Source organism: Rattus norvegicus, chromosome 5 (genome assembly GCF_021556685.1).
Source record: "Rattus norvegicus strain SHRSP/BbbUtx chromosome 5, alternate assembly SHRSP_T2T, whole genome shotgun sequence".
NCBI lineage: Eukaryota > Metazoa > Chordata > Mammalia > Rodentia > Muridae > Rattus > Rattus norvegicus.
In genome coordinates, this window is record NC_141538.1 from 125409014 (window position 1) to 125429641 (window position 20628).

Here is a 20628-nt window from a genome sequence, read left to right on the forward strand (position 1 = left end):
CAGTTTTATTCCTGAGAGCACTAAGGGCTCTAACCCAGTCCAATGAATATTTAATTCCAAAACAAAACCCTCGAACTCTCTTTATCTTCCGAGGTACAGAGATCTGAAGAGGAATCTTTTTGAACAGGCTCTGCTCATTCTCTGCTAAAGAATATTAATGCCTGCCAAGTGGAATATGTCTAAATGGTCTTGTGAGATGGCAGCCTCTGGTGACTTGGATCTTTCATCCTCCAAACAACCTCTTGCTGCATCTGTCATTCAACCTCGGGTCACAACCTGGAGTGGAGAACCCACTGCATGACTGGAGGCAAAATAAGCAGACCAGGAGCTGGCATAGTGTCAACAGTAAAATGTCAAGACATCTCTCTTAGTACTGGGCCAGTACCAACTCTACCATACCTGGGCTTTGGTGTAAGGAGATGCCTCTCCTATCTCAGATAACGGGATCACAACTCAACTAAGAGCTGAGGGACCTGAGCTCAAGTGTCTAGGACAGTGGTTCCAACCTTCCCAATGCTGCAACCCTTTAATTGTTTCTCATGATCATTGATCCCCCAGACAAAACATGATATTTTTTTGCTACTTCATAACTATGTTTGCTACTGTTATGAATTATAATGTAAATATTTAACATGGAGGACCCCACAGGGGTCATGACTCACAAGTTAAGAACCACTATTCTGGGAAGTTGGTGAGTGGCTGAAACAGTGTGTCCTCTTATTTGTCTTGTGCCCTTTTGAACTTTGTGGAAAGAATGAAAAAGCACCCAAGTGTTCCACAACCATGTTATTCCCTTCAGAATAGAGCACATCATAGCATAAACTAATTAACACGAGACTCAGTGGTTTGCCTATGCTCAGACCAAGGAGCGAAGTCAAGGAGATAGCTCGATACTAGTTTGCTGTCTTCCTCTTGGGCACCAAGAGTAAGCAAAACCTGGGAAACCGTGCATCTGAGCAAGCTGTCACTCTCTGCTTGGCATCTGTCTCTTTTCTCACATATGTGGAGGGCATCGTTGCTATTGCTGAGTCCAAGAAAGTTGTGTTCAGATGGTGGGCTTCGAATCTAGAAAACCCTTGCTTTAGATTTTGCCTCTCTGGTCTGCAAGTTGTCCAAGCTCAGACAAGTCACCTAAGTTGTCTGGAACACACATGTAAACTTGGGTGTGATGATGAGAAATCAATTTGATAATTCCACAATGGCAGTAATGCTCAATGCACGCTGCCTTTGGTATTATCAAAGGAAGGTATAAGGCAAGGTGTGCATTCATACTTAATTCTTCACTTTACACTTAAAGTTCCCTTTCACACCCATTACCTTAACATGGTAACTCGCAAAAGTGCAGAATACAGATGGATTACTACCCCTCTTTTCTTATCAAAGAAAAACAAAGAAGTGTACACATAAATCCTTGAAATTTTTCACTACCAAAATGTGTCAAGGATTTATTCATATAGCAAAGAATTATTAGACATAAGCTGCTTGCCAGATCCTGAGATGAGTTGAAGATTTAAAATTTTAAAGCAAACGCATGCACCACTATCCTAGCCTGAAGGCATTATGAGCCTTATAAGAGGAGAATATGTTAGGAGAGTCATAACCTGTTGTAAGATTGGCTCTGCCATGAGGGTTTGTGCTAATATCATGGCGCTGGTTGAGCTAGGTGCTCGGATATGAGTAGTTGAGTAGGAAGTGATCAATGGCAGTGGGTGGAAGAGCATCAACAGAGATGGCAGGCCCAGTGGTCATGGAGTGCTGCAGTAGCTAAAAGTGAAACCAAAGAATGAAGCCCCATTTGTGCTGTTGAATAACACAAAGTTTCTCACTTCATATTTCAAAGCTAGAACAGTGAAGCATCAGCAGAGGGGTACATATTACAGCCTCAGTATCTAATCATCAGAAATGGGTCAGCTAAATGCAAATCAAGCACAGTGGTAAACCATAACTAAATAAAGGTGATACTTGGAATGCAAGTAATAAGTCTAGAGAAGTCTGACTGTCAAAGACATCACATCAATTCATTAACCCCTTGAAGACATTAGAGAGTCAGCCTGGCAGTGGCATACTCACATCCCTAATTCTCAGGGGGATCCTGAGTTCTAGACTCCAGAGTGAGTTAAATCACTCAGTAGCTTCACAAGACCTTGTTTAGTATTGTCAAAAAGAGGGTGGGTGCTAGGGATATAAGTCAATGATAGACGCTTATCTGCTTGGCTAACATGTTCAAGGCCCTGAGTTAAAGCCTGAGGATGAAGAAGAAGAAGAAGAAGAAGAAGAAGAAGAAGAAGAAGAAGAAGAAGAAGAAGAAGAAGAAGAAGAAGAAGAAGAAGAGGAGGAGGAGGAGGAGGAGGAGGAGGAGGAGGAGGAGGAGGAGGAGGAGGAGGAGGAGGAGGAGGAGGAGGTATTAGAAGGTAGAATTTTAGTAATATGCTCTTAGTACACTGTCGTAGTTAGGGTTACTATTGCTCTGATGAAACACCATAGTCAAAAGCAAGTTGGGATGGAAAAGACTTAATTGGCTCACATTTCCATATCATTGTCTATCATTGAAGAAAGTCAGGACAGGAACTCAAACAGGGCAGGAACCTTAAGGCAGGAATTGGTGCAGAGACCATGGAGGGATGTAGCTTACTGCCTTGTTCTACCTAGGTATGCCAAGTCCTTCCCCATCAGTCACTAATTATTTCTTACAGCATCACCTACAGCTTCGTCTTAAGAAGCACTTTCTTAATTGAGATTCCCTATTCCTCAGTTGACCTAAACTAGCCAGCACACACATAAAATAATATTTACCTCAAACCAATAACTAACATGAAAAACCTCTCCAGTGGACAATGGTAAGGGTCCCCATTGAAATTAGAGGTCAAAGATGGGTGTGGTGGAATATAACTTTAATACAAGCACTTGGGTTTTCAGAGACAGGTAGATCTATGAGTTCTGAGCCAACCTCAGCTATGTAGTGAGATCCTGCCTCAAAAACATAAAAATTAGAGATCAAGGATATCGGTTATTATACCATTTATTGGCATTATTCTACGGTTTAAGGCAGTGAGTGCAAAAAAATTAGCATGTTTAAATAGCATCCACCTATGAAAATTGTTGGCAAAAGAACGCTGATCTTCAGTGGGCTGTAAGCAGGCAGTGTGGCACAGCGGAATGTGTAGCCATGGACACCAGGAATGCATCCAAAGTGGGTGGAGTGAAGGGAAACTTGGAAAAAGAAATGAGGAAACATATGATCTTAGAAATAATAATCCTTGACCACGAAGGGATGTCACTAGAGTGTTCAAAGATCAGTAGCAGTCTTAAGGTTGAACCAATGACCACGCAGTTCATAACCACAGTGTGTGGCGCCAATCGTTGAAGCTGAGTGGTGCGACAACAAGCACAGATGAGAGTAGACACACTGTGTGCAGCACCAAGACTGGAGTGAGATCCTGTGATGTATCACAGAAGCGCTATATCAGAAGTGCACAGCCTGAAGCATTTTTGGATCTAGTACATGTTTGAGTTAACCAAAAAGTCTGTTCGAATTTGAAGATGGTGAGAAGTTTGGCAATAATGAAAGGTCTCACCACTTTCAAATGCCGTTATAACATACAGTTACCTCTGTTTAGTATGCACCCTTTGTCCTAGTAAACATAAAGGCTAAAATTTTTTTAAGCTATAAAATACATGAGTATTAAATATTCATAAATCTGCTCCTGGTTCCTTCGCAGGAAACCCACTAATTCACATAGCCCCTCCTGCATTCTTCCACGTCTACATTTGTGAATGTTTACTTCAAGAAATACTTAGTTCTGTCTCAGGGGCTTACTTTTTAAATAAATGCTTTCATGTACTTTGTGCAATATGATTTTCTTCACTGAGCTATAGATTTGGGGGTGTGTTGGGGGATCACCTTGTGGAGTTGTCCCCACAGTCAAGTGCCTGTGTCTCCCAGTTTTATTACTGGTGTGTGTGAAGTGCCTAGGCTACGGTAAAGGTAAGTTCTAATCCCTGCCTGAAAGTTTGAGGCCCACAGACGGTGCGGAGCAGAGCTGTGTCTTTCTTCCATCTGTGCACCTGGCTGCTGATGCCGCGTGTTCCACTTACGATGCTGTTTCCAAGGCAGGAACCGTCACTGATCCCACCGCTCTTCTGCGCAAGCTGTGGACAAGCATACAAGTAGCTGGAAATTTCTCTAGGAAATAGGCGGTGGAAACCCTCACTTTCCAAGGCTCTGTTTGGGGAAGTCCATGTGACTGGCCTCACCCTTTGTCAGTATACTAAACTCCCTGGGCTTTGCCATGGCATGTGAAGTGGGGAGGGGGGTAGCACTAGATGCAGAGTAGTTCTGCCTTCCTTCTTGTGGATATGGGCATGCTCAGTGATGAGGGGAGAAATGGGCCCTGATATCTTCTGGGCCTCTCCCTGTCTGAGCCTCCTCCCAGTCTTTACAGATGAGTTCTGATCATTCCACCTTGACCACTTGTGAACATCTCTAGCACACCCTACCATTGAGAACCTAATCTAAGTTGTCATCTTGTCTGTCCTTTAAATCCATCTTGAATAATACCTGGTAAAGGATTCCCAACAGTTCTGCTGATTTACACTGATTTTTCTAAGTCTTTCCACGTCTCTCTGTTACCTGCACAACAGAGAATGGGGAATCTAGTATTTCTTCTCAGGCACTCAAACCAGACTGGGGTGAGGGGGGCGAGAACTAAAGTTGTAAGTGGCAGAACTCCTGAAGCTTCAGCACTAAAATATTACCTGAGCAGTTTCGGGTTCACCTCGACATCCCATGACCCTCAGTGGGATGTCTTCTTGTCCAAATGGGGAACCAGCTGAAACAGGGGACATTTCTCAGGTTTCTGCTCCCTTTGCCCTATGCCAGCACTCTGCTTAGAACTGAGTAGGTTGCAACCACCACAGTTAATTTTAGCAACCCTACCCAACCAGCAGGTAGATTTGGAGATGCTGGGTCCTCCCAAACTTAGAATGGGTCTCCAAAGAACCAGGGCCTTCCTTTCAGATCTGGATGTGAATGTCCATTCCCAATAACCAAGTTTTAATTCCAGTGTGTAATGTCCAGTGAGACTAGTGCTTCCCACAGTGTCAAGCTTGTCTACCTGGAGCTCCGACAAGGTTTCCACAGCAGGGTCATCTTGTCCCTGGAAGACTCTCCCTGTCTCCCTGTCGAGAACGTGCATATCTACATTCTTGGTTTGCTTTCCTCACAGGAAGTATGTATATTGTAACCCTGGTTTTATGAAGGTAGAAATCGAAGCTCAAAGGAAACAAACACCATGCCTGGATATATGTGACAGCCAGTAGCTGACCTCTGACTCACAGATTCCAAAGCCTTCACTCTAACTACTCGTGCTTCCAGGACAAAGTGAGGGACAATCCTTGCTTTCAGGAAGCTGGGAGGATCTGCTCTGCCCAGTGTGTCTCTTGGCTCATTCCAGGTCTACCTAAGCAGAATGGAAAGAGCTGATCTGATGAGCTGTATTTATGGGTGGGATTCTCTGCTAATCATGCCACATCATCTCTGTGAAAACACTGGGTTTATGTGTGAAAAGTTGGGTTTCTCAAGAAAACGTTTTGTCAAACCCCAAATAGGCATCTTTAAAAAAAGAGTGTCAAAAAAATCCACGTGTTCTGAGGGTGCCTCGGGAAGAGCAAGGGTGTGGTCTTCCAAATGTTGATGTAATTCTGCTGCACATGAAGCCATCATCTCAAGAAAAGAAATCTCTTTACCAGGATCTCCGACAACAAGGAAACACATACCAGAGGTATAAAGAAAGGTGGCCCAAGGATGGGTCTTTAAGTGTGCCAGATCATGTTCATCTGTGTGTGTGTGTGTGTGTGTGTGTGTGTGTGTGTGTGTGTGTGTGTGTTGGCTTCTCCAGAGCATGAGGACAGTGAGTGGCAGTGAGACTAGGTCTCTTCATCAAGACAGGGATCTTAAGAAGAGCCTCAGAGCCATGGAAGAGCCTGGGTACAAAAAGTGCCAAGAAAAATCCAATAAAGTGCTAGAATGCATAAGTAAAGGCAGGAAGTGGACAGAATCTGTCATCAAGAATACAGAGAGAAGGGTTCAGTGCCAGGGTAAGAGAAGACAGAGCAGAGCTCCTGAGAGAGCACCAGTGTCTCCATGACCCTCTCTTTCAAGCGACTCAGTCCACTGATGGACATTGGTCCTTGTGGGAGGACTAATAGTGCGGATGACTTTGCTATGAAGCTTTAGTGAAGAAACATGGCTTATCATGACACAGAGCACCATGCCTACCATGAAGGGGGTGAGTTCCACATGGAGGCACTTGGAGAACAGGTAAGGCTGAGAGAAAGCCTGGGCTGAATGAGAAAGCCTAAAGTTGGCTTGCACCTCTGCTTTTGCAGACCTGGGAAACCTCAGAAAAATTATCTTCCTCTAAAGAGCCTCAGTTTCTGAGTACAATGAAGAGACAGGGGGTGAATGTTATGATCTTGCAGTGTTATAAAATAGTCTGAGCCTGTGAATAAATGCACTAGGGAATGTGAAATTGGTGCCAGTGGAGCTGTTAACCTCCTTCTGAGCAAAAGTGTGTCCTACTCGAAGGACACTGATAAAGGGGCTGATTGTATCCAGATGAATAAGGACAAGGTCTCATTATGGAGAAGAGCAGAGGTAGGGAACACTGGACACAGGAGCTTAGAATCACACTATAAATGAACATGTCAACACCATCCCAAAGAGTCCAATGGGGCCAAAACAGGATGGTGAGGGGGTGTGTCTCAAAGGAAGGGGGCATTTGAGAGCTTGGGTGTGAAAAGGAGAACTCGAGTTCATCAAAAGGAAAATGGGACTCAGAGCAGAAAGGCCAACCAGACAGAGAAGGCTGTACACCAACGATCACAGGTCAGGGAATGTGGGACTTACCAATGGAAATTTAAACCAGAACATGATACACTGGTTATGGCAAGGAGGGAGACACCTAGAGGGAAGGGCCAGCGGGTGCTGATCCACACCATTCAAGAACTGACAGAAGAAACCTGACAATGGGCTTCTAATCGGGAGAGCTGAAGCTGTAGACTGAGTCCCAGAAGGAATGTTGACACCATCCCCACCACGGTTTCGACTGTGTCTCACCCCCTCCCCTTCCTCCATCATGTCTTGAACTGATAGTGCTGAGTTTAAATAGATTCATCTGCCGTCCACAAATTCTGCCATTTGTCTGTCCCATCGATAGGAAGACAGCTCTGCCTTATGTTCATGGCTCAGTTAGAACCCATTGCGGGTTAAATCTCAGTAAGGGAACACAGATTACAAGTAAATCTGTGGACTTTTAAAATGATAGCTTGTGGGAAGAAGTGACTTTCCTAAGGCCCCAGAGCTACAGGGTCTCACGCATGGGATTAAGGCAAGCCGGTCCCTCTGTTTATCTGACTTGAATCTATGATCTTTGTATCTTCTGTCTCTGATGTCCCTATGATGAAATGAGAACACCTGCATGCCCCAACACCTTTTTGTAATGCAAGGCACAGATTGAACAGTATGCTTCCAGGGCTCTGTGTACTTCAGGACACAACTGGGAGCCTGCTCAACAAGGGAAGTGTCCCAAAGATTTCTTCCTCACCTAACCCTGGAACTTCATCACCAGCGTCAACTGAGGCAGCTACGTTCGCCTAAAGAGCCCTTAGCTGAGTGTCGCGGGGGAAAGGAGGGATTCTAATTTGCTACCAGTAAAGAGAATGAAAAGCTGAGGTTTGACATAAAGTTCTCATCTTGCTATTATCAAATAATTAATATAATTGCTATTTTCCTTTTTTCCTTTTTTTTTTTCCGGAGCTGGGGACCGAACCCAGGGCCTTGCGCTTGCTAGGCAAGCGCTCTACCACTGAGCTAAATCCCCAACCCTATAATTGCTATTTTAATACCATACCTGACTTGAACTGATCCTATCTGGGTGCTAAGTATCATAGAAATGGCTCCCACATATCATCCTTCACCCTGACAAAAATCCCAGAGAGGAAGCCTTCCTGTTACATGGGTGAAGAAATGTACCTTGGAGAGTCTGTGGCTCACGTCCAAGGTGACAGAGGGACCCTGTGTGGCACCCGAGGACAGATCACCCTGACTCCATACCTTGTCTCTGAGAGCTGTGTGACCTTGGGCACTGCAGACCCCTCATCTGTGATGTGGCAGATAATGATAATAATTCATGTTGTGGAAGGACTGTGGGAATATATAAATCAAAATGAATAAAATAATTCTAACCCAGCTGGACTGCTGTCAGGACTGAATAAGTTGATATGGGAGAGTGCTCAGTAAATGGCAGTGCACCCTACAAATGTTACCGTTATTATTATTATTATTCCAAAACTATGGCTTCTCCCATACACTAAAGCCCACTGTGGCATGTATATATGGCAACATGCCTCAGAAACAATTTCCATTGTGACAGGTTGCCTCCCTATCATGTTATTAAAAGGTTAAGGAAAATGAACAGTGGAGGATTAAGATTAGATCTTTCACACATGAAACCACAAAATCAATAGAGGCCCCTTAATCTATCTCGTGATATGAAGAAATATACTGAGGTGCCTGGAACAATTACTCAGGAAAATGTCAACAGGTATTGACAGGAAGCCTGGCAGGGAGATGGTGGCCAAGGCTCGGCCGCTGACTCCCTCACTTCCTGGCCGAAAGAGACTAATAATGTTCCGAGAACTTCAGAGGGATGGGGAACCCTGAGAACAGGCACTCTGGATTCCCCCAAAGTTCTGCATCTGCTTTGTCTGTTTCTGCAATTGGGTCAGAGCTGCATGGGGGAAAATGAGCTTCCCAGAAGCACCATGGGGAGCACGTGATGACACCTATTTGTGGCCACTATGGGGCCTTGTTAAAACCTGCTATTAGTGTCCTTATACTATGATGGTCATTATCACTGTCAATGAGAATTATTTAGCATTTACAGAATGCTAGCTATTTTCCAGCCACCTGTGGGATTGGAGACTAAGGCTGGAAAAGGATTCATGGGGACAGCAGAGGAAGAAGGAATGTGATGAGGATTCCAAGCAAATTTTTAAGTCAATAGTTTATGATTTGACTAAATCCCAGACTCATGTCTGGCACTAGGACACCCTAGTTATTATGAAAGAATAGCCTTTCATAAACCTTGACAACTCCATGGTTCTCTATCTGGGTGACCTTCTTCCTACACTTGTACATACAGGCCAAAAGGGCAGCTTCACAAGTGGGAAATCTGCCCAGAGTCAAGCAAGACCCATGAATTTACATACATTATCCCCAATCCTTATAGCCCCCACACAGCTCCCCTACCTTCACAGAGAAAGATCTGAGGATCTGAGAAGTATAACACCAAAGTCACACACTGATGGGTGACAGAACTCAGCACAGTTCAGGCCCTTCTGTGCCTCAAATGTCCAGTGTGCCACTCTTTAATTTTGCTGCTCATAAGCACCAGTATCCACTGGGCATGATGTACACCCACTTCTTTGGAGGCTGATTCAAAAGGATCTTAAGTCCAAGGCCAGCCTGGACCACATAGTGAACTTGAGACCAGCCTAATCTGCATAGCAATGCTCTATCTAGAGGAAGAGGAGGAGGAAAAGGAAGAAAAAGAGGAGGAGGAGGAGGAGGAAGTAGAAAAGAAGGAGGTAGAGGAGGAGGAAGAGGAACAGGAGGAGGAAAAGTCACAAACTAGAAACTATGGCTCAGCCAGACGTATAGGGCAGAATTAATTGCACAACTCCTTCCAAACAGAGCCAAATAGTGGGACCCACAGATACTGAGTGTATCAGCAGCAAGAACCCTAAAAGGAATACAGAAAACGAGCAGACCCTGGGGCTGGCCAGGAAGGGCTTGACTAAAAGCTCAAGGTTTATATATAAGTGGGATGGCTCCTTGACAAGGAAAAGCCCTTGGGAGAACCCAGACTCCATTTGAACTGTCCTAGCCAGCCCTTAACTGTCAAGCAGCCAAACTAAGTCAAGAGCCCTGTGAGTAGAAACCCATTTGGACTACTGCAGCCTGCTACTGCGCTCAGCCTAAATTCTTGACCTATAGAATTGTGGCTATAGTGATAATGTTGATTTTTAAGTCTTTATGATTTGGGGTCATTTCATCTGATTACAGAAGCCCTGCATACCCATGACCGCAACAAAAAGCTTGACCTTTTAACCTTTTTGTTCCTTTGCTCAAGGCTTCACAACTACAGATTCTTTCCATATTTCCCTAACCTAGCCCCCAAACCAGGACTCGATTAAGAACTACTAATTCATCATTATAGATATATGCAATGATTTGAATTTATTTTCTCTCCAAAAAAAAAAAAAAGAAGGCTCTTTGAATTCAGTGAGCCAGGCATGAGAGCTGCTGATGTACCTTCCACCTTGGCGTAGAGCTTGGGCCTCTGCACAGTGAGCATTGAAAAATGATTATTTTTGAATGTATAAATGAATCGATGGAAAGTCCAGATTTGTGTGAAGTTGAGAGCATTTGAAGCACACAGATTGAAAAATTGTTCATTTGCTGGGCTAAGGAGTTTGAACTTGGTCCTCTAATGAGTGAATGAGCAGATGAACAAAGTAGATAGGTGTCATCATTTGCTGCGGCTAATCCACAAAATCAATGCAAATACATAATCCATCCAGTTGTTTAAAGTCCCCCAGGGAATTAGTTTCGTGGCACATTGCCAACTACTATCCAGGTTTTCCTCCTCACACATGTGAGCATTCCTGGAAATATCTGAAATAGAAAATGAGTACAATGAATATTTCTATTGTCTTTAAGTTCAGCTGCCTGCACTTAGTTTATTTTTATTCATTATTGTTATCGCTATTATTATTGTTATTATTAGCATGTGTGTGTGTATGTGTGTGTGTGTGTGTGTGTGTGTGTGTGTGTGTGTGTGTGTGTATCAGAGGCCAGAAAATCAACTTTGCGGGGCCAGTTCTCTCCTTGTACTTTTACATGATTTCCAAAGTTTAAACTTGGGGCACCAGACTTGCCTTCCAAGAGCTCACCAGGGTTGCCTCCAAGAACAGTTCAGCTCTCCCATGATCGTATATTATCCCTACCTCATAAAGGTACTACTCCACCACCACTAACGTGCTAGTGACTGAGATTCTGCCACACACACCGTGGGAGCTGGGGCACACCCCGAAGCCATGCTTAAGCCTTAGCATTGCCTATCCATGTTTGTCAGGGAGAACAGCACATTTCTACTTTATGGACCTAACACACGCAAGAAGAAGCCTGTGCACATCAACCAACTGCCTATTCTCATGAAGAGATATACAAAGAAAAGACACACAATCCCTCTGTCTATCAACACAGAACAAACAAAACCCTTAGATGTCAGTGAACCTCTCTCAGTAAATAGACACCACCTTTGGGCCCCTCCAGAGCTGTCAGGACAGAGATGGCTGTTTCTCAACCATGACTTTTCCAGGAACTGTGTGCCATGCTGTGAGGTGGGGAATGAGAATGAGGTGGGTATTGGACTATTAGTTTAGGTAATGCTAGTCAATATAGCAGAAAATCACCGGCATCTCCCTAGCACAGAACAATGGTGATCTCTTTCTAACTCAATCATCTGCTCAGCAGAGGGTGGGAAAAATTCTGTTCCATGAAGTCATAATGGGATCCAGGCTGCCAATCTACCCTGTTCTGCATCAGCTTCCAAGTTCATGCCAGCTGTCCACACCAATTGGAAGAAGGAAAGAAGAGAGTCTGTGGGATCATGCATGTCCTGTGTACATCTCTTTAAGTGACATGACTATTGCACACCTTGCCTAGCAGGTCCGTGCTGCAGCTGCTGGATCCAGTGCAAGGCAAAACTGTTGCAATCTTTTCTCCTCAGCATTTTCTCAGTATCTTCTGACACCGCAGAAGCTTATTAACATGAGAGATACTTCTCAAGTGTCCCTGTTGACTTGAGATTGATTTCTGTATGCTGAAGAGCTTGGGAGGCCCATCTTTTTCTGGTGAGGAATTGGTAGTTGATAGCAGTTGGTGTAGGAATAGTTATAATTTATTTGGGGCTATGGCCACTAGTAGTTTGTCCATGATCCAGGGAGTGACCCCATATCCATGTACTAATTGGACACATTAGAGATATATAGATATAGGTAGACACAGACACAGTGATAGATGACAATAGATAGATGATAGATAGATGATAGATAGATAGATAGATAGATAGATAGATAGATAGATAGATAGATAGATAGATAGATAGATAGACGGACAGATGGATGGACGGATGGATGGATGGATGGATGGATGGATGGATGGATGGATGGATGGATAGATGAGGTGGGAAGAAGGGCATGTTGAGAGTGGGAGCTGGAGAAGGTGAATACGATCATCATGTATTGTATACAACTATGAAATTCTCAAATAATAAAATTTAAATGATAATAAAGAAAAATAGATGAAAATGCCCCACAGGCTTATCTACAGCCTGCTATTATGGGGACATTTCCTTCATTGAAGTTTCTTCCTCTCACATGACTTTAGCTAGTGTCAAGCTGACATAAAATTATCCAGCACACTGCTTACACCAAAATGCGGGAGGGAGCATCCCATTGTGGATGGTGCTGTCTCTGGGTTGGTGGTCCTGGAGAAAGAACCATGAGAGCAAGCCAGCAAGCAGCATTCCTCCAAGCCTTAGCTCCTGATTCCAGGTTCCTGCCCTGCTTGGATTCCTGTTCCAACCTTCTTTGGTGATGAACTGTGATGTAGAAGCAGAAGCCAAATAAATCATGCACTCATCACAAAAATAAAGAAATAAAAATAAAAATAGGTGAAGTGGCATATATCACTTCTCCCTCTGTTTACTGAACAAACTTCAGACCCAAGGCCACACATAATGAACAGTAATGGGAGCTGGGAAATGTAGTACAGATTGACCGGAAGGGGATGTGGCTTCCATCGACAGCAGTTCTCTGGGCCACAAAGGGATGAGACTCTCCTGTATACCAGGGCTAAGATTACTTTTCCTTTTATTTTTTTTCCATCTTTCTCATTTGGATCTTGTTTTCCCCAGAGTGTCCTCCAGTGAGCTTGCTGCACACTTATCCCACCACACTTCTTCCAGGAACAATTTTAAGCCACGGAGATGATAATATGCATGCCATGCATAAGGAGTTGCAATATGCACAACCACCTCCAGGGACATAGTTAGCACAGCCAGCCATCTGCTAAGGCTCTTAAAAGGCAGGTGCCCTGGACCTCAAGGAAAATCCTCCAGTCAATCTTACAGAAATCAGGGGTTTTCAGACGCTGGCTGAGACTCTGCTGCTGCCCATAGGTTGTTTGTTTGTGTGTGTGTGTGTGTGTGTGTGTGTGTGTGTGTGGTGGCGGTGAGGCAAACTCCAACTGCCCAGAACAATGCTGCTCTGACCAGCTGCCTCTCTCAGCCCCTGGGAGTTAATATGCCTTCCTTAACAGAGCCACTATCTCTGTCATAGCACTTCTGCCTTTGTGCCGAGCTGTGCAGCATCCAAAGCCGCTCACAGACAGCATGGCATTGGCCTCTCTCACTCACTCAATGCTCCTGCTCTGCTCCTATCTCTGCAATGCCTCGGGGCTCCTTGCTCCAGTGCTTTTCCCTAATCCATTCTCTGCACTGCAGCAGAAAGACTCTCTATCACAAAGCAAGCTGCCCCTCCCCTCAGCCCCTGATGTTCAGATGCTTCCCCTGCGCTTAGAATAAAGTCCATGTCAGCAGCACTACCCATGAGGCCCTGGTAACGATCCCAGACAACCTTCCCATTTTCATTCCTCCATACTGATAATCATGCTGAATCCCCTATGTGGGAGACCTTTGTGTCTACCCTGATACCCTCTGTCCCTGCATCTGCCCTCCCTCTGGTTTTCTGACTTCTCCTTAACCCTTAAAACCAGCTACCTTCTGAGAACACACCCCCACCCCCAACTACATACATGCTTGTGCACTTGTCTTGTGCACAGACTATGCCAAGCAGACCTCTGTCACAACGCAGCTTCCACAGGAAGATGTCAACTTTCATGGACAAGGGCCAGTGCATCTTGAGACCTAGGGACTTGGCCTGGTACCCATTGTCTAGTAGGTACTCAATAAAATGGCTACTGCTGCAGTATTGCAAGAAGCCTCCATTTGCACTCAGGTAAGTATTTCTCAGAGGTCTTAAGGAACTTGTTCAGGATATAAAGTAGTAAATAAGTTATAGTGATTAACCTTGACTAGATTAAGGACCGCCTGGGAGTTTAATAAAACACACCCTTGTGTGTGTGTGTGTGTGTGTGTGTGTGTGTGTGTGTGTGTGAGGGGAGGCCTCTCTAGTGATGGTTAGATGGTAAAGGTCATCTCTAAAAGTAGTTTTATGGTAGGGGGTATCTCTAGAGATGTTTATATGGTAGGGGGCATCTCCAGAAATGGTTATATGGTAGGGGTCATCTCTAGAGATGGCTAGATGGAAGGGGGCATCTCTAGAGATGGCTAGATGGTGAAGGCACTCATGAATTGAACATATTACTGGCTTGTTTCTTTCATCACAGGATGGCATTAGTTGCAAGTGTTGAAAGGTAGGGCTTGAGGTTGTTGGAGAAAGTAGGTCTTTAGGGGTCTTCCTTGAGGACTTTATCTTGTTGTGGCCTCTTCCTGTATGCTGCATGATCATTTCTCGACTTTCAAGAGGTGAAGAATCTTCATCACATGCTTCTGCCGACATGACATTCTGGCCAAGCACATGGAACCGTAGAATATTTAGAAACCACGAAACAAACTAACTCTCCCTCCTACTACTTCTGTTAGGTAGTTTGGTCACATAGACAAATAAGCCAAGTTGCTTTAGATCAGGGTCTTTACTACAGCAACAGAAAACAAAGACTCAAAGCCAGAAGCTGATTGAACCAACACAGTTACCGGCTTTACCCAAACGTGGCAAGTGACCCACAGAACCCTGAGCAGACAGCTGGTTCTTGTTTTAAGTCACATGTAGCAGTCGTGCGTTGTAGATTAAAAGGTAACAAATACAGAGTATGTACTAGGAATGCAGCGCTTTTGTGGCAAAATCATAAAACTTGGAGTTGATAGTGGACCTGGTTGGACACTGCAAAAATCCATCAGCAAAGGTTGGCAAATGGATTCAGATGGTAATGACTTTTTATAAAGAGTTTAAAGGTTTAGGGACACATGACCCAGTTTAAAGCTCCCTCCTGAACAGCAAAAGATGTACAGCCCTTTTGATGGCCTACAACGACAGTGGGACCAGAGGACTGGTGAAGTCTTACCTTTTTGCCAGACCTGAAGCAATGTTGACACTCTCTAAGAGCAGAGGGGAGCCTCTGAACATAAAAAGACAGAGTCTGGGGGTCAGAAAAAGCAACCCAAACCCCTCATATCTAGCAGTGGATTTGCTGCCATCCAACTATGGAAGCACTGTGGGGCCACAACCTCCAGGCATGGGAGGAATCTCTGTTTGTTAACTTACTGTTGACTTCAAACAGGATGATGACTGGGAAGACAGTGACATTGCTAAAGATCTAGCTGTGGGGATGTTAGCTATTAACTCTGCAACTGCCGGCTACCTCCCACATGACCTTACGAGAGCTGCATGAGGAAGCTCAGAGGGTGCTATGAAGTTAAGATTCCAGGAGGTGTTTTTAGGGCCCACAGGACCTGTGAGGCAGGAATAGCTCAGCTGGGAATGCCTATTCATCCAAATGACATTGGCATAAAACAATGAGTACTATCTACCACGCTGTGGCACCTATTCTAGGCAAGTATAGAGGTGAGAACCCATGATTCATTTCTGTAACTTTAACTTTTAGGTTCCTTCATGGGTAATTGGCAGTGAGGAGGTCCAAAGGAGACTTTACTATATAAGGACTTAATCCTTCCTCTTAGTCCTCTTACACATGCTGGGATTTCTTTGTTTATTTGGTTGGTTGGTTTTGTTTGTTTGGGGTTTTTTGTTTTGTTGTTGTTGTTGTTGTTTTAGAAAATGTCTGATTGGTCTGTGGGCAAATCTGTGGGGTATTTTCTCGATTAATGATTGGTGTTGGAGGGCCCAGCCCACTGCATTTGGTGCCACTACTGGGCAGGTGGGCCCGGAATGTATGAAAGAACGAGCTGAACATTTGGAGATAAGCCAGGAAACAATATCCTCTATGACCTTTGTTTGTATCCCTGCCTCCAGGCTCCTGTGTTGAGTTCCTTCTCTGACTTCCCTTCAGGGTGGACTGGGATCAGGTTGATTCAGTCAACTAAACCTGATCCTCCCTGGATTCTTTGGTCGTGGTTTCTATCATGGCAATATAAAGCAAACTCATACACGCATGGATGGAAACAGGGATAGTTCTTGGAACTCAATTTTCTGCCTGTTTACCAATGATTAACTCCGGTAATCAATTGTGTCAAAGTTCAGGTCAACTGCATCCTTTGGGAATGTTGGGGAGACAGTTTGTGCTTGAGTTAATGGTGACTGTAATATGAATAGGTTGGTCTACGGTAGAACATGTGCTGCTGAACTGTGAGCACAGGGAATGTGAGGGGACCACTATCTTCCCAAGATGTCCCTGTACCCCTTCTCTACAGCCCAGCTACTGCAGCAGACACGGAGAGATGGTGGGCTGACAGAACACTGCAGCTTGCATTGAGAAGTAGGTGAAGGGTCTCATATTTTAAACATTCAAACATGGAGACAACCTAAAGAGCAGATGTCGATGAATGTTCTCTGTTTTACAGATAAGGCAGATTTGGAGAAATACATGATGGCAAAGGACAGCAAATGCTCTTTCTGCCCCACCCTCATGTGTTACATGCCATCCTTCCCTCTGAGATTCCTCACCACATTCCCAGCTTTTCCAGCCTTTGCCCTTTAAAGAACGGCAGGTTGACATTGTTTGACGAATATAATTTGTGATCTGATTGTAGATTTGATTCTTGCTCCACTAAGCCTCCAGTAGTCCCACCATACCTTACCTTTGCACAGGTCCACTGTCACCCCACTTAGCTTTGCCCAGGTCGACTGTCCTCCCACAGCGCTATGCTCTTTGCCACTGTCTCCAGGTTGTAAGTGGTACCACAGTCTAGATAGGACTGAGATGTGTGAATGCCCACCTCATGTCTGGGCATAAACTATCTGGCAGGTGCTTCTTTTCCTTCCCTCCCTCCCTCCTTTCCTTCCTTCCCTCCTTTGAGTGTTGTGTGTGTGCAGCCATATGTATGCAGAGGTCAGAGGAGAACATTGGGTACTCCTTTCATTTTTTAATCTTATTCCTTCAAAACTGGGTCTCCTGGTCCTGGAGATTGTCCTCCCTACAAGTGCTTGTGACCAGACAGCAGGGTTTTGTTTGGGGGTTTCTTTTAAATATGAGTATTGATGATCTGAGCTTAGTCTTCCTGTCTGAACATGTGTTCTTACATACCAAGCCATCTCCCAAGAATTTGGAGACATTTTAAGGAAAGTGGCTGGGTAGATTATGCTATTTCTAGAGTACTTATGTCTGGTCTTTAAGTTGACTGGACAGGGAGGGATGGCAGGTTACCTTGGAGCCATCCTGAGCAACAGAAGCTGTGAATGGGGATGCCTAGCCTAGGCACCAATAGTAGACTGATGGTGGTAAGTGATACGTGCCTTGGCTGCGCTCAGCCCTAGAGAAGTAATCAGGGTTTCTATAACCTGGAAAGTGAGGGAAGTGGTAAGTGCAGAGTCTGCTAGCCACTCAGGCATGTTACCTGTGGCTCTCAACGGTCTCCAGCAAATATTAGAGACAAATGTTGAATTTGCCTGAACCAATGTCTGCTAAACTTTACTTCCCAGGAAGGTCAGGACTGGTTGCCCCATAAATAAGACACTATGGAGGTTGTGTCAATGCCCCAATACATATTTGGATGTTTCCTTAATATTACAATTTTTACAACACCCCCTTGCATGACTTTGGCGCATTTAGTACCTCACCTAAATCTTCCAGCTGTGAGGCATTTAGCCCAGAGGAAATAGAGACTATGAGCTCTACACGGAGAGCACATGGCACCTGAATGGCAATGTTCAACTCAATGTATTCTGAACAGTTAAATTTACTTATGTTTTATTAACATATACTAATCATGATAATAATGGCTTTCATTGTGACATTTTCATGTATATTTTTAATGTATCTCCTATCACCCCCCAACACACACACACACACACACACACACACACACACGCACACTGACCCCTCCACTGCCCTGGGAAACAGGCACTGTTGTTATCTGTTTCATAGAGAAGAAATATGTCTTCTGGTTACATAGCTGAGAATTATAGAGAAAGAATTTGAACTCAGGTGGAAATCATATAGAAAGAATTCCACCTCCGGCAGCTGGGCTCTGGAGCCCTTCTCAGAGTTCCTATAAACCTGGGACTTGAACACAGTCCCATTTGACTTCAGACCTTGCAGCCCCTTTGCTGAGAACACAACATGAGTTGGCATAGCCAGATTGTGCCTGCGCTCACTCCTTTACCTACACTATCGTACCTAACCCTGAGCATTTGGGGGAGGCTATGGTATGTGGCTACCAGAGGTATTCCAGTAAGGCTGCTTGCCTAGAGTTACACTTCTCACTGTCCTAGGTTTGTGGTGTCACAAGTGAGTACATCCCTGTTGTGCAAAGTCAAGGTTCCAGGCACTGGTGTCTGTTTGCTTTGCTGAGCTGTTTGCCCTGTGGCAACAGAACTGAAAGCGGCAAGAGTGAGCAGGCTTTTCATCCAACCTTGAACCACACAGAAAATATGAAGACAGGGGCCCAGGTTTGGAGGGCACTGGCAAAGTCATGTCTTCTTTGTGCTGCCCTTGGATGTCTCCATCTCCCTGGTGCAAGGTAAGTGGTGGGTACAAATGACTCCCTGATGATCACATGGCAGAAGGCAGAAAGTAATGCTGACCAACTCTGCCACATGCCCGTGGGCAGAGGAATGGCTCTTAAAGCAAGTTGCATGCGTCTGGCAAAATAAGATCAACAATTCCTTCTGAACTCTTATGGACCCAAGTAGCAGGCTTCAACAAAAGTGCCTGGTAAAGGACTGAGAAGTTTTACTGTATCTGTGGTGCTGAGAAGAGTAGGACACAAGTTCCGTAATGAAATAAAGTTTTGATCTGGCTTCACTATGCAAAAGAAGGGTTATTATATCTGAAAAACGAGCCAGTTTACGGGAACGGTCTTAATAACTGACACCTATCTAGGGTGAGTGAATGGGTCTCTCAAACTCTCACTTTCTCTCTTCGTTTCTTTTCCCTTCCCCATCTCTCACAAATGTTTGTTCCCAAAGAGGAAAGAAAGATTTATTTCATCAAAGTTTACATTCATAGGAAGTGAAGAGGCTAGAGAAAATAATCTTAGTCTGGGCTTAAACTTGAGTTCCAAAGAAAGATGTGCCAGAGAGAGCCATCTGCGGACCTTCCTTGTGCTAGAGCAGTTCCCACTGTGAGATGTGGAAGTCTCAGGTCCCTGGGTGCTCGTGAGCACTGCTGTAGAAAGGGAGAGGTAAAGCTGTTCTTCATGCTCAAACTGCTCTCTGTGTGTGAGCAGTACCAGTGTTCCACATGCCTCCTCTTCTGACATCTACACCAGGCTAATCAGCCGCTGTTAAGCACCTTCCTTGGGACCAGGATTCCGAGTATTCACCACCCACCAGACACTCCAGTACTCACCTTCAGAAATGGCATGACCTTCGACTTGGTGAAGAGACTAATTGTGCTGTGGAGGCTTCCCCGTGCATGTACTTCTGGGCACAGAGGACTCTGCAGTACCCAGCGAATTGTACCTGGAAAGGAGGGCTTATACATCCTTCCCGGAAGCAGCAGGTTCCTGTGCACACCTCCTTGACTGCACCACAGGATACAGAACCAGACAAGCCCCAAACTCATGTTCTTGGGGAGTGTGGCCAAGTGGAAACAAATACAGAGAATTGTAAGAGTTGGTACAGGGACAACTAGCAATCAAGGGAGAGAGGGAGAAAGTGACCTGAGCTCCTGAGCAGTGGCCATGACAAAGGATGAAGGGTGCACCAGACAGAGATAACAGCATATGCAAAGGCATGGAGTTGTGTGTGTGTGTGTGTGTGTGTGTGTGTGTGTGTGTGTGTGTGTGTGTGAGAGAGAGAGAGAGAGAGAGAGAGAGAGAGAGAGAGAGAGAGAGAGCCTGGCTTGTGCCCAGGGCTCTGGGTACATTTCACTATTATTGAGTAGACAACAAGGTGGGAACTGTGAGGAGGAAGGTAGAAATAGTAGCTAGGGATGCAAACCATATCCTTCAGGCACAGGTCTGGAGGGAAGGCATGGCACAATGGGACATACATATTGGCAAGTTCCCTTTGAGGTAGGAGTGGGAGCTCTACCTAGTGAGAAATGTACAGTATATGAAACTCACAGCTGTGTCATGTGAGGAAGAGGTGACCCCTTGTTCCCACTCTGCAGGACAAACTGATCCCCAGAGGGGAGTAGAGAATGGATCAGGCTCAGTGATCCTCCAGCCCTTCTTGGACTGCTGGCTGGATATTTGATCTTAGCCCATGATCTCTATATACCAGTGCTGAACACAGCATGACTTTGAGCATCACGCCCAAACATCAAAAAAGAAAAGCATTCTGTCCGGGGGCAGAAAG

The 20628-nt window shown here is 44.8% G+C and overlaps 2 protein-coding genes across 5 annotated transcripts in view; one reads left to right on the forward strand and one right to left on the reverse strand.

The window, feature by feature from the left end:
* Nucleotides 1-10269: 10269 nt before the first annotated feature.
* On the reverse strand, nt 10270-20177 carry LOC120102937 (uncharacterized). Of its 2 annotated transcripts, XM_087551638.1 has the most exons (4): nt 19676-19821; nt 14515-14715; nt 12557-12728; nt 10272-10738 (listed from the first exon to the last, which is right to left on the reverse strand). In XM_087551638.1, the coding sequence occupies exons 1-4, from the start codon at nt 19808-19810 to the stop codon at nt 10593-10595; spliced, it is 654 nt and encodes a 217-aa protein (XP_087407764.1). In that variant the 5' UTR covers nt 19811-19821; the 3' UTR covers nt 10272-10592. The 2 variants fall into 2 exon arrangements, 1 of the variants encoding a protein (XP_087407764.1); XR_015621014.1 differs by lacking the exon at nt 14515-14715 and having other exon boundaries at nt 10270-10738; nt 19676-20177.
* C8b (complement C8 beta chain) overlaps nt 16424-20628 on the forward strand; it is a 42076-nt gene continuing 37871 nt past the window's right edge. The window contains exons 1-2 of one of the 3 annotated variants that reach the window (XM_087549154.1): nt 16424-16642; nt 18598-18845. In XM_087549154.1, the coding sequence (XP_087405280.1) occupies nt 18757-18845 (89 nt within the window). In that variant the 5' untranslated portion in view covers nt 16424-16642; nt 18598-18756. 3 annotated transcript variants of the gene reach the window in all.

Coding starts and splice junctions, on each gene's coding strand:
- LOC120102937 (XM_087551638.1), bottom strand. CDS start 19,810: ATGTATAAGCCCTCCTTTCCAGGTACAATTCGCTGGGTACTGCAGAGT. Junction 12,729..14,514: donor GTGATGAAAGAAACAAGCCA/GTAATATGTTCA, acceptor TCTACATCACAG/TTCATCACCAAAGAAGGTTG. Junction 10,739..12,556: donor GCTCCCTCCCGCATTTTGGT/GTAAGCAGTGTG, acceptor TTTCTATTTCAG/ATATTTCCAGGAATGCTCAC.